The sequence below is a fragment of the Tachysurus fulvidraco genome, chromosome 13 (genome assembly GCF_022655615.1).
Source record: "Tachysurus fulvidraco isolate hzauxx_2018 chromosome 13, HZAU_PFXX_2.0, whole genome shotgun sequence".
In the NCBI taxonomy this organism is placed as follows: Eukaryota; Metazoa; Chordata; class Actinopteri; order Siluriformes; family Bagridae; genus Tachysurus; species Tachysurus fulvidraco.
In genome coordinates this window covers 9,746,243-9,759,737 of record NC_062530.1, presented here as the reverse complement: position 1 = coordinate 9,759,737, position 13,495 = coordinate 9,746,243, and the positions used below count along the sequence as shown (strand labels likewise).

At 34.9% G+C, this 13,495-nt stretch overlaps 1 protein-coding gene across 5 annotated transcripts in view; it reads left to right on the top strand.

The window, feature by feature from the left end:
• LOC113656705 (WD repeat-containing protein 49) overlaps positions 1-13,495 on the top strand; it is a 41,296-nt gene that overhangs the window by 22,606 nt on the left and 5,195 nt on the right. For 3 of the 5 annotated variants that reach the window (XR_007144756.1, XM_027168055.2, XM_027168057.2), the window contains 8 exons: positions 475-605; positions 2,631-2,723; positions 3,827-3,952; positions 4,142-4,329; positions 9,249-9,446; positions 10,226-10,413; positions 12,425-12,549; positions 12,932-13,078. Coding sequence is in view for 3 of the 5 variants with exons in the window: in XM_027168055.2 (XP_027023856.2) it covers positions 475-605; positions 2,631-2,723; positions 3,827-3,952; positions 4,142-4,329; positions 9,249-9,446; positions 10,226-10,413; positions 12,425-12,549; positions 12,932-13,078 (1,196 nt within the window). In the remaining 2 variants the exon portion in view is untranslated. Of the gene's footprint in view, positions 1-474; positions 606-2,630; positions 2,724-3,826; positions 3,953-4,141; positions 4,330-9,248; positions 9,447-10,225; positions 10,423-12,424; positions 12,551-12,931; positions 13,079-13,495 lie in introns of those variants that run through there. The other 2 variants (XR_003443977.2, XM_027168058.2) reach the window with 2 other exon arrangements.

Genomic DNA, 13,495 nt, shown 5'->3' with positions numbered 1-13,495 from the left:
GCCCCTTTTTTCCTGCTTCCAACACATCAACATTGAGAACTGACTTTTCACTTGCTGCTTAATATATCCCACTCCTTGACAGGTGCCACTGTAAATAGAAAATCAATGCTATTCACTTCACCTGCATTTTTAGAGCTCTTTTTAAAATGTATAGATGTATTCAATTCTGGTCTCTTGTAATCCTGTTTTTATTTGTCCTTTATAAAGCACCCAAAAAGTGGTCAGACTAAAGACTGTGTGTGTGTGTGTGTGTGTGTGTGTGTGTGTGTGTGTGTGTGTGTGTGTGTGTGTGTGTGTGTGTGTGCAGACATTGTGGCCATCCTGTTTTCTTCCATCTTTCAAACATAAACTAGCTCTGACATTTAGAAATGGACTTCTAATCTTCTGCAGTCATATCTCATCTATTTCTCATCACTGGACTTTCATCGTTCTCTGCCTCTCTTCAATCTAATCTCTCTCTGTCTTTCTGTGCAGGGTGATCACTGTGTTCAGGATGAACTCGTTCTCTCGCTTCTTCGTACAGCCTTCAGAGTGGAAAGGCGGCGTTCAGCATCGTGAGCACATTAAGTGTGCAGCATTTCAAGCCCCTCAGACCTTAGTTACTGGTACTCTCCTCCTTGTCATACCCTCTAATTCTCTAGTCGTCATATTTATATTTATTAATTTAGCAGATGCTTGCTGTGTTCAGTTGTGGAGACAGCTGCTTTAGTGGTTTCAAGCTGCTTCCAAGGTCCATCTGTCATTGGGCCGAAATTTAACCCAAAAAAAGGCAATCTGAAATCTCATCAGTGTGCTCATATGGTTGTGTCCTCATGTTTTATTGGGTTATCAATGTAACATTAAAAAACCCACTGCAGAAATATTTAAAATTGAAAATAGTTAAAATATATTGAATATACTGATGAAGTATTTCCTATTAAGCCATTAAACAAATTCAGATCGAAGACTAGTAAACCTATTTAGGGATAATACATAATTTGACTATTTTTAAGCTCTGTTTTCATGTTTTTTTTACAGATTGTTTTGCTAAGATTAGGCATTTATTTCTAGAAAAAAGCAAAATGTTCTGCCAATAGAATAAGAAAAATAGAATATTGAATAGAATAATGTTCACTTTCAGTTTTCCTGAGCATGTATCCTAAACTGCATTTAATATTGGCAGCTATTTGTTTTTTAGTTCAGCACACCAAGTCCACTGAATGCTAAATAGCATTGACGTAGTTTGCCTTCTCTTAGCCACAGGTTTCACTTACAGTTGTTAATATACCCATCATACAACTTGACAGTTGGTGTGCCATGCTGGTTGAAACTTGTACTGGTCTAGTGAACTGTGAATTCTCTGATCAGCTAAATTAAAAATGATGCCTAAAATAAAAATCTTCAGAGGGCAGCAGCCTTCAGAATTTCAGAATAGTCTTTAAGTCTCTTTAAGTTTTTTAGAGATGCATCATACTGATACTGGTGTTACTGGTACTGGTTTTACTGGCATACTTATGTACAGACTAGATTTCAGGTATCACTGGTACCGATATACTTGCACAAATAAAAAATGACAACATCCATTTCCAGGTGAAACTAAATGTCAAATGTCCAGTGTATGTTGTTGCCTTGATAAACTGACGACACAAACTGAAAAGCAACTACAGCATCTTTTCGACATTGCCCATAGCCTGATCAAAAAAAGGTTAAAAAGTTTCATTCCTGTGATGGCAGTAATATCAGAGTATGAGCATTAAAAATAAAGAGATAAAGGTAACATGAGCTTGGAGCAGTGAAGTGGGCCTGCAAAGAAACTGGCATGTATAAGACCACTTATTTCGAGCACTGACACATTACTGAGACCGAGCCCTTGCATGCCAGGGCCTGCTCTTTGCTCTGGTGTCGAGGAACAAATCACAGTACCAGCCATTTTTAATGACCATGCTCACTGATCCTGCTCAGAATGCTTGGCAACTGGCTTCCCTTTGTACTCTGTATTAAAGATACTGTTTAAATGCTGTAACATTTCAGGACAAAGAGTTCATTGTTGGCAACACCTAATAACACACCCTTTTTTTTTTTTTTTTTTCAAATTTTCCAGTCTTTAGGACTTAATGGTTTAATTTTTTCCTGTATTAATTATATTGTCTTTAGGAGGTCATTTGTTTATTAGACAATCTTTAGAAGGTCATTTTCCCCCAATTAGGCAGTCTTTGTAGCTAATTTTTTAATTAGATACCCTTTAGGAGATTTAGGAGTAACGTGATGTTACCTGTGAAATGTAATTTGACAGTGTTGCATTGGTTGTGTTAGTAACCAGTGACGTAAGATAGCTTTTAATAGAGCACCCCGATTTTTGGATGTTTTGCTACTGAATTTACTTCATGAGAAAGCATTTGTAAAATTTTACTGATTTGAATATAATGGCTGCATCAGAGTGCTGAGAAAGCTGATGTTGTTAGGAAGTGTTGAATAAGCATGGCTGCTGGGGGGATGAATAATGAACATCCAGAATAGTCAGTCTCATCAGCACTGAACCAGGCACTGTGCTATTTTAACATTATTGTATTAACACTTCTCTTTCTAGCTTTTTTTGTGCTTTGACTAATATATGTTGACATAGTGATTTATTTTTATCATGTTTTGTGTAGGCGGTAGTGATGGTGAGATAATAGTCTGGAACAACAGCACTGAAATTTCCATACGCAAACTATACAAAAACACACAACAACAAAACTGCTCAGGTTAGTCTTTCTTTCTTTCTTTCTTTCTTTCTTTCTTTCTTTCTTTCTTTCTTTCTTTCTTTCTTTCTTTCTTTCTTTCTTTTAAAATCATAAACACAAATAGAAACAATTGTTTTATAATGATGTAGCAGGAAGCACTGCCACCCCACAGCTCCAGCATCTCTGGTGCAGTCCTGAGCTTGGTTTACTGTCTATGCAGAGTTTTGTTTTGCAAGTTCTCCTCTTGCCAGTGGGTGAACTGACTATTCTAAATCGATTATCTGAGCGATTGTGATTGTGTTACTAACAACTAATGTATTCCCTTCCTAATCATAGTGTTCCCAGGATAAACCCTGAATTGAGCATAGCCCTCACTAGGATAAAGTGCTTAATACAGATAAACAAACAAACAAACAAACAAACAAACAAACAAACAAACAAACAAACAAACAAATAAATAAATAAATAAATAAATAAATAAATGTTTTATAACACATCTCTAGACATGCTTGGCATCTATTATTTTGTATCCCTGTACATTGCAGGACGTGATTAATCCTGTCAATCATAAAATTTCATTTTCCGTCTATTGAATAGTGCAACAGAAAAGCAATCTAGCCATCCAGAAGATAGACAATCATGGGCATTTGTGAGCTCATGTAGAAAAAGAGATCTTTATTTTTTTGTGATATTAACATTAAGGTAGAGTTAATTATTTTATTTAGAGGTCAGGAACAGAGCGCAGGGTCAGTCAAGACACAGCACCCCTGAAGCAGAGAGGGTTATGGGCCTTGCTTAATGACTGAGGCTTAAACCTTGATTATAGTATACACTGGTAGTACAATGCAAATAAACACAATTTTGTACAGATATTGGATAGGTGTCTTTTGTCCACATATTAAGAAAATATTGGATATTTTTAAAATATGTAATTGGAAAAGACTTATCTCTGGATTGGGATATCTGCTGATTGAGATATGTAATACCCCAGGCTGATGTGAGATTGATTTTCAAATACAAATGTATTTATTTTCACCCTGTTATTTTTTTGGACATTACTGAAGTTGTGAAGATGTATAGCACTCATGTCTGTAAGACTGAACTCTCGTTGTCTTTTGTCGCAGATAAACCTTTAACTAGTACTCCCAGCACTAAAGAAGCAAGTACAAATTCCAGTGAAAAAGACTTAGAGAGTTATGATGTGACCAGACTGGCTTTTCTTGTAGGACGAAAATCTTTTGCTGCAACAGGTATTAGAAAGAGAGGGAAATCTTTCACAAATCTCGTATTACAACATTCACTCCTAAATACACAGAATTAATGTCTTACAAAATGCAAAATAAAACAAAATGAAACAAACAAACAAACAAATAGCTAAGTATAAAACAGTGCACAATAATAATAAATAAATTAACATTTGTTGTGTATTTTCTACTGAGGTGGAGCTGATCTGGTGTCATGTGGTGGATCAGGGATTGTTTGCTTCTGGAATACAGTAAATGCTCAATTAGTTGGCAAGTTTACAGCACATGACGGCTCAAACACCATTATAATGACCATAGATGGCAGCGGTCGTTACCTGGTCACAGCAGATATGGGTGGAGTGCTAAAAGTGTGGGATATCCAGGTAAGAGCATTACCAAAATCTAGTATGTTTTATAAGATAGTAAGCACTAATACAGGTCTCTAACACAAATAAAATATTTTGCATTTACAGACTAAAAAGTACTTACAGACCTAAAGCAGTTGGGATGATCAATTGTACGTATCAGTATTGGGTGATGGTCAATAAAAAATCAACCATTACAATAAATGCTACTAAAATGATTTGGTCCATTTTTTCGTTATTCACTCTCAAAGAATGTTGTATGAAGAACTGATAAAATGAGAGCAGAATTAAGTAAGATATAAATTATGAAAGATTATGGAACTTAAGATCTTGCTCTAACACCCTCAGCTCAAGCGATCCTTCAAAATGTTGAAAATAAATCAGAGCTGGGATGACCTCTGACCTTTGCTGCTTCACCATGCTTGTGGTGATTAGTTTTATCTGAGTGGCAATCAGGAAAGTTGACCTTATGGCCTATGTCTTTGAACTGAAATGTCAAGCTGGACTTTAGAGAAAAGCAATATAGCAGTCAATTATATGCTATACCTCGAATATCCTAGGCAATATAGCATTAAATATTAAAAATCTATGTATTGTGTATGTTTAATATCATTTCATTTTTAATTAAAAATGAAATTAACTGTCTGGGTATGTGCAGTATTCACCATTTCTCATACTCGAACGATATGAGAATATTAAAGCATGTATTCCTACTTTGTTTAATTCAAACCAGATTGAAATGGATACTTGTGGCTTGTTTACTATTTGATTTAATGCAATTTGGCACTTAATTAAACAAAAAGCAAAACTAACAATAACATTTCCTGAGGGTCATGATGGATAGAGTGGGACTGAAAATGCACTTGGAAATACAACAATAAATAACACATTTTAACATGGAAAAGAAGCAGGCATTCAGAATATAGAGTCAAAGCTATGGAAATTATTTAAATTTGGTTCACTTGGAAGCAGACCAAAATTAGTGTTCCCAGCTGTATTCAGAAATCACTAGAAGTTACATGCCATTGAATGCCAAATAATTTACATGCTTATTGATTTGTCATGAACAGTTGCATATTGAAATGTAAAATCTAGAACAGAAGAGAACAGAATACTGAATAACCATAGAGCAAATAATAGACTATAACGTTTACAGAAAGAAGTCAGCATCCAATATTAACAAAATACTATAATTTCTATTAAGAACACAGACAATTAGGCAGTGGGAATGAGAAATAGCTGAGTGTAATACACATTAAGGAAAAAAAATCTAAATGGAGACTTTCTTCTATTACTCATTAATAACTTTTTATTACTATAAATATAGCCAAGAAGACTGTTTAAAATGATGAAGAAAGATGTCTGTGGATGAGACAAATGATGATAAATGAATGGTCATTGACTTTGCTCACTGGTGGTAAGTGATAACTCATATAACCAGATCTGGAGTGTCATACTGATTGCAGGAGAGATGCCAATGTCTACAAAGCCAAAGTTCACCAACACTAGTGACAAAATAGCTAAATCGACAACACTGACTATCTCATTATTATGGTTGGCACCCGAATGTGATTGCGTGTTCACATCTTACTGGGACCTGCATCAACGATGTGAATGTGCCAGGATTTGTTTGAAATGAAAATCATATATGTATTTCAAAGCATTCATGCTTTTTTTTCAAAGCGTTCCAATCCCATAATATATATTTTTTATGTCAATGTTGGAAGCACAGGAAACGCCAGCTTTGTGAATTGAAACAGTAAATCTTATACAAGCCTGACCCCAGAATAACCAAGTAGGGAAGGGAAGAAATTCTGATGATACAAAGTCACCAATTATTCAGACTGTGTATCTCCAAATTACACTCACAAGTCCTAGACTGACCTCATTAGAGAGCAATCACAGATTCAGCTTTCCTTCAGACATCTCTAATAGCAAATTTATACACATATATATTAATAGCACATTCATCAGTGATGTTTTGTGCTGGAGAAAAACTCCCTCCTCTAGTCATCATGTCTGAAGGACACAAGTTTCTGTCCTTGAGCCACAAATGGAGCCTGTCAGCAGAACCAGCATGATTGATGAAGGGAGAGCAGGGTGTTTGTCAACTCCTCATAACTTTCTATGAAGTATAACAGCTCTTCTCAATGAGGATAAATCACGTGTTCACTTTCATTTTACTGCTTCAATAGCTCGTGATATTTTGTAGCCTCACATTTAGGCCTGCTCGTCAGATATAATTGCTTTACAGGCTGACATGTTGTCTCTACTACTGATTTGTTTCAACTGTCCGTGTGCTAAAACCTCCAGCGAGAAGACTGCTAACCAGGTTTAAAGGAATTAAAGGGTTTCAATGTGAGTTTTTATACACAAATCATCTGCTTTATGTTAGTGAGAACATGGGAAGCACAAAGTCATGAGGACTTTCCTATGGCAGAAAACAAAATACTGACATGGAGAACTTCCATAAATGTTAAATAAATGTCTCCTTAAATCTTGAACATAGTATCAATTATCAATTTTAACTTATTAAATAACAACAAATTTTTTAAATCATTTAGTCATCAGTATTATAATTATTTATTTGCAGCATCCAGTACAGAAATGCCTGTGAAATAACTGTTCACAGAGGATATGATTAACATTTTTTTCAAGATTTTTTCCACCTTTAATATGATATAGTAACCAACTAAAGACATTTTGTTGTCAACTTGGATTTATGATTTTTGTTTGTTTTCATGCTGGTAGCTGAAATGCCACATCTTCAGCTGTCTAACAGAAGCCTGCATATTTTGTTTAAATATAGATATTTGGTATTTGGTGCTATTCATAATTCTCTGTATCTTGACAAGAGCCCCAGTCCATGCTGAAAGGAAGCAGCCTCATAGTACAATTGCTGCCACCACCATGCTTCACCATGGGTATAGTGTTCTTTGGTTGATAAGCGCTCCTGATTTTTGTGCCCAACATAGGTTTTAGAATTATGCCCATAAAGGTTCTACCTTTGTCTCTTTAGACCATAACACAAGTTGACACATGGTTTGAGCTGATTTAGGTGAACATGGACATTTTTTGTGAGAAAGAGCTTCTGTCTAGCCACCCTATCCCATTGCCCAGACATGTGAGGAAAAGGAGAGATTGTTTTTGACCAATACATGCCAGATATTCTTGAATTTCATGTAATGGTGCCATGGGGCTCTTGGCAGCCTCTGTGATCCTTTTTTTTTTTTTTTAATTTCGGAGTGGACGTTTGGGAGATCTGTTCTAGGTCATGTCACAGTGATGCCCCATTTTCTCCATTTGTTGATAATTGATAATGCTCCACTCTTCTGACTGATACCTAACTAAGATCCTTTATATGATTTATAAGCTCATGGCTTTAGCAGACAGATCAAATCAAGAAAATATTAAGAAAATCTTACAAAGCTTTTATATGGGTTTAATCAGAGTTTCAACATTTCAACATGAGTTTCAATGAAATTTGCTTGGTAATGAATGTGGAAAAACAGTTATTATTTGTTAAATCACAGAAACCTGCAATTTATATGCATTTGTTTGTGATATTATGATATGCATTTTTTTTAATATCAGCTGCACAGAAACAATAACTTATTAAACCCAGGTCATCTTCTGACCTCTGATTAGATTTGTTATAAATTGCAATAAATATACAATAGGTGTGACAATGGTAGACAAAAATGTAATCTAAAATAGGATATAATCTTTGGAAATCTTTGTTATAGGATTTGCTATGTAAATTTTACTTGAAATATGGTTTAATATATAGATATAAATCATTAAATGTATTCAAAATGCCCATCCCACCAACAAACTATGCAGGAAAATACATACACATGGCAACATTGCCAGAAGGCATTGGTTTAGTCTGATGCAATTGCTTTTTGTAAAATGGTAAGCTGTTTATAATGTCATATTTCAAAACTATAACACAGTTGTCAGTGTTCAAATTTAATTGTATTCCTCCAAGGCCACACTAAATTTCAGTCAATAATTGGTCTTGAAGTAAGAAAAAAGAAAAGTTACGAGCATTCATGTTCTCAGCTTTCATACACTGTTAGGCTGATAACTAACACAAGCTAGTCTGACAAGCTTCTGTCGATTTTAAAGTCATATTTCTAACTCTTCCTAATCTTTCCTCCTAATATGCAGCAGTTGGGTAAGAGTAACGTGACAGCAAATCTATGGAAAGGAAAGTATATTAAGTATCAAGTACTGCACATTAACATTTGTAGGGTGTGTTTTTGAATTAATATAAGTTAATATACAATAATCAGTATGTGACAAGGAAGTGAGCTCTATTACCTGCATGTGGGTTAGCAAGCTGACTATATACAGAGAATATAAAAACTGAGTGTCAAAATCTATTTATACATTAAAGAAAAAAAATATTTTGCTAAATAAAATAGTCTTTCTTGTGATTAAACCTTTAAATGGTACATTGTCTGCAACTGAAAGAAACAGGCTTCTGCAAAATGAGCATTTGCCTAGTGAACAAAATCTCCATTCCCTAAGAAAGTTTCACATCACAGGTGCTAAATTAATCCAACTGTGTAGGCTCTGCTCTAATTTACACCTTTAGATCAGAACACCCCATATATAGTAGCATACTCCAACTGCATATTTAGTAGAACGAATGTGAATAGGACATGATTCTTTTGCTCATGTGAAAGAATCAATCTTGGTCCCTGTTAGTAAATCAGTGTACACATTATTTGTCAGCCTGTGGGTGTAAACATAAGATGAAATCTCTTCAGATTTGTTGTTCTGACTACAGATAATAAGAGTGCACTCTACACTGTTCCTCACATTTGGATGACAAAGATGATACAAATTTACTTGAAAAGTTACTCATAGACATTGTGTTGAAGACATTAATGACAAACACCTTCTCTCCTGGTTCTTTTTTATGTCAGGAATATTGTCTCCAACCATCTGAGAGTGTAATCGATCAGGCGCCAGAGTTGCTATTGAGCCTCCAACCTCATGTTGACCGCATCACTCACTTGGAAACATGTGTCCACAGTGGCCGTCTCTTTCTCCTCAGTGCATCGGCTGATTGCAGTCTGGCTCTCAGCTTCCTGCCTGGAGGTACTATTGGGACATTCGGACAGGTTAGTTTTATACTGTGTGTAACAAGCACAGCCTTTGTACTCACAAATCCTAGTAAAGGAGGGATGTACAGTAGTAAGTTCACATTAGCTAGATCCACACATCCACCCTCCATTCCTATATTGATTATCCTACACAGGGACACAGGAGCATCCCTGGGAACAAGGCAGAGGACACCTGGACAGGGTGCCAACCCCTTTAATAACTTTGCCACCAAAACATTTCCTAGCACTTCCTAATTAGTTAAAACCATTTACATGGTCTCAATAATATAGTAATAAATTAACTTACTAAGCTATTAGTTGCTATGGTGTCTTTAGTAAAATAAAGTTCTCTCTGGCATTTTAGTTGAAAATGAAAACCACTTTCATTTTCAGGGGACACAATGCTGTCATGAACTGATAAATTTCCAAAGAAACTCATAACTCACATTAAATTGAGTTTAATTAGTTTCTATCTGACAGCTAATCATCACCCAGGATGAACTTGGTGCTCCATGACAGCAGCATAAATTAAGTACAGAAAACAGGTCTTAAAGGTTTTTCTGTGAGTTTCAAAATCAAAAACAAAACAAAAGATAGAAACAAACAAATAAACAAAACCCCAGAAAAGATAGATCCTTACAAACCAACCAATCTACATTCCAACCTTCCTTATAAAGATGGCATAGATCTTATAATGTAATCTATGGTCAATGGGACCATTGTAGCCTCATGTTAGGATATTGTCTTAGTTATGACATGAATACAGTTTATAATAATGCAGATATGTTTTTTTTCAGGACGTGCGCTGGAACCTAGCAGGAATCAGTGAAGCATTTGTGAAGAAAGAGCAGGAAGTGAGCACAGAGGTTACCAAAATGAGTGGGACAGAAACAGCTCTGCAGGAAACACAGCCTGAACAGAGCTCCCAACATGCTGAGAGATCAGAGAGCAATACACAATCAGAGGAAGAGAAAGAATACACACTGTGAGTGAGGTGTGTGTGTGTGTGTGTGTGTGTGTGTGTGTGTGTGTGTGTGTGTGTGTGTGTGTGTGTGTGTGTGTTTGTTGTTGATCGTGTAGTGACAAGGCGTGTACAATCAAACGACACCATTATCATCTCTACATGTCTTTCTCTCCTTACTTTTCTTCCCTGCACCCCCTCCAGTTTTCCTCTTGCTCACGCACCTCCTTCTTTCTTTTTCGCTTTTTTCTCTACAAACCCATTTACTCATCATCTATCCTCCAATTTCATTTTCAACCTTCTCTTTGATTGTGTTCTTCCTTATTTCCTGTCTCTCCCCATATATCCCTTTTCTCTGTGATCTGCTCCCCTCTCTGTCGCTTTCTGTTTTTTTTTCTTCCTTTTTGTTCTGTCCTTCTACATTCATATCACTTTATTTTACTGTCATTTCAATCTGTCTATTTATCCATTTGTCTCTTTGTCTCAAGCTCTATATCTCTCCTGATTTCATCTCTTTCTACTATCTTCAATTTCTGTGTTTTCTATACCTCTTTATCTTTGTATATTTTACTTTATCTTTTTCCACTATCTTGCCATCCACAAAGGTTGTCTATCTATCTTTTTCCCCTCAGTATCCACCTCTTCTGTGTCTTTCTTCACTGCCTCTTTAAGTTTAGCTTTCTTTCTGCTCACTGATCCCTCCTTTTCTGTTTTGTCTCCCTCATACATTCATTTCTCTTTAACTCATTTACTATCCAGACAGCAGGTTCTCCCTCTATCCTGTCTTTTATTTAAAACTGGATAAATAGGACTATGACAGATGTTGGGTAAATGCCAGCAGATGGCTCATTTCCACATGAGAGCTTTTATTCCATGATTCCCCTGGAAGCTCATTAATGTTTTCACATCTGCGTGATTGATAAAGGAAATAGAGTAGTCTTTCCTTCTTTGTCTGTCACTGATAGCTGCTGAGTTGATGTTGGCTTTGGAAAATCCAATCAAATATGTGTGTTTGCATGTGTGTAATTCTATTCACTGTTTCAGACTTATCTGCCCAAAAGTGTTATTACTGTCAAAGATTTTAACATGCACTTTCTTAAAAAAAATATATTAGTATAGTATTGGAGTTGATTGTGATTAATTATCCATTTCATAACATGTTCTTTTCGATAAACATAAGAAGGATGATTACTGTAATGTGTGCATGGTGGAATCTCTTTGCTGCACTTTGGCTAAACCCTTTGATGGAAAGCTGCCATGTTCTTTAATAAAGCAGCAGAAAGTTAAGCTTAGAATTGCCAGACAAATTCATTAATTCAGCTTTAGAACTTTAATAAGAATTTGAAATTCGGCACTTTGTCCTATCCTCTGTTCCATGGACTCAGTAGCCTCATGTCATTTCAGCAGAATTAAATCCAGATACTTTTACTTCAGAACTACACAGTGCCATGTTGTTATAAAAAATGTATCAGCCAGTCCGCTTAATAATAGATCATTAATCATGTACTACACCCCATTTGCATTCTAATAATTAGGGTTTTGATGCATACAGTAATTTTTGTACGCTAAATGCATTTTTTTCACATCTAACACTATATATTTTATAATAGTGAACCTACCTTTATAAACCTATCTGAAAATGAACCTCTCTATAAAGAGATGTTTCTGTGGCCTCATCCATCTATCTATCTATCTATCTATCTATCTATCTATCTATCTATCTATCTATCTATCTATCTATCTATCTATCTATCTATCTATCTATCTATCTATCTATCTATCTATCCATCCATCCATCCATCCATCCATCAACTTGTTAATATCATATTAACATGATATTAACATGATGCTTTAAAAGTCTTTTTTTTTAAAAGTCCTATTATATAAATAAGCCACACTTTTCATAAATCATATATATATATATATATATATATATATATATATATATATATATATATATATATATATATATATATATATATATATTAATGGAAATCACCACCAGCTCTTTATCATCTTATATGTTCTGTTTTAGACATCTACATACCCTTAATGATAACACCACAGGACAGAGATCCAGAAGAATCCACAAAGCTTTGAGGCATCACAATGAACGCACACAGCATCAAAATGTTAACAGAGCCTGCAGTACCTCTATTAGTCAGTCACACTTTATTCTCACCTTTATTTTTTAATTCTACTGTATATGTTTGCAGGGTTGACCATTGTTCCTATTCGTTACTATATTAATGCTGAATGACTTAATTTGTTGGATTCATTTAAAGTATGATTGGTTCCACAAAGATGATTTATTTCAGCAAAATTTGCTGTAATAGAATGTAGAATTCAGTTAATATAAATAATAGAAAGTAATACTCATTACTCATCACTAATCCATGTTTATTATAGTATGTATATTCATTGGTAATAATTTCCTTTCTCAGACAGAATTAATTAAGAGAGCTTAAAGGTTTTCTGAGATTTATTGTTTTATTTCTTTGCCATGTAATACTTGCCTAAATATTACTGTGTATATGTTCAGGAATATTCAGCAAACTAAGAGTGGAGGAACTGGCCTCAATAGAAGAACTGAGCAAACCTGACTTCATCAAAAATCCTCATTTATATTTTGGGAAGATGTGGGATTCATCTATTCCAACTCCTCCATCTCTTCCTGTCATTAGAGAAAGTAGGACACACACACACACACACACACACACACACACACACACACACACACACACACACACACACACACACACACACACACACACACAAAATTAACCAGTGATTTCATTTGCATTTCAATTTATATTATTGTATCAAAAAAAAAAAAATCCAAAAAAAGGTATGTAAGGCAAGATCCTACTGGTGAATATGATATTAAAAACAACATGAACAACAACAAACAATTGGCAGCTGATTGAAGTGTTTTTTTTGTAATGGAGGTTTTATTTTTTTGTATGAAATTGCACTAATTTTTCATTTGAGACTTCATATAATTAAATATGCTTGAAATAAATTAGCTTGTTTAATTAAACCAAATCTCTTAATGTTGCTAGAATTAAAATAATTACTTACATGTGAAATCATTCTCCAGAGAAAT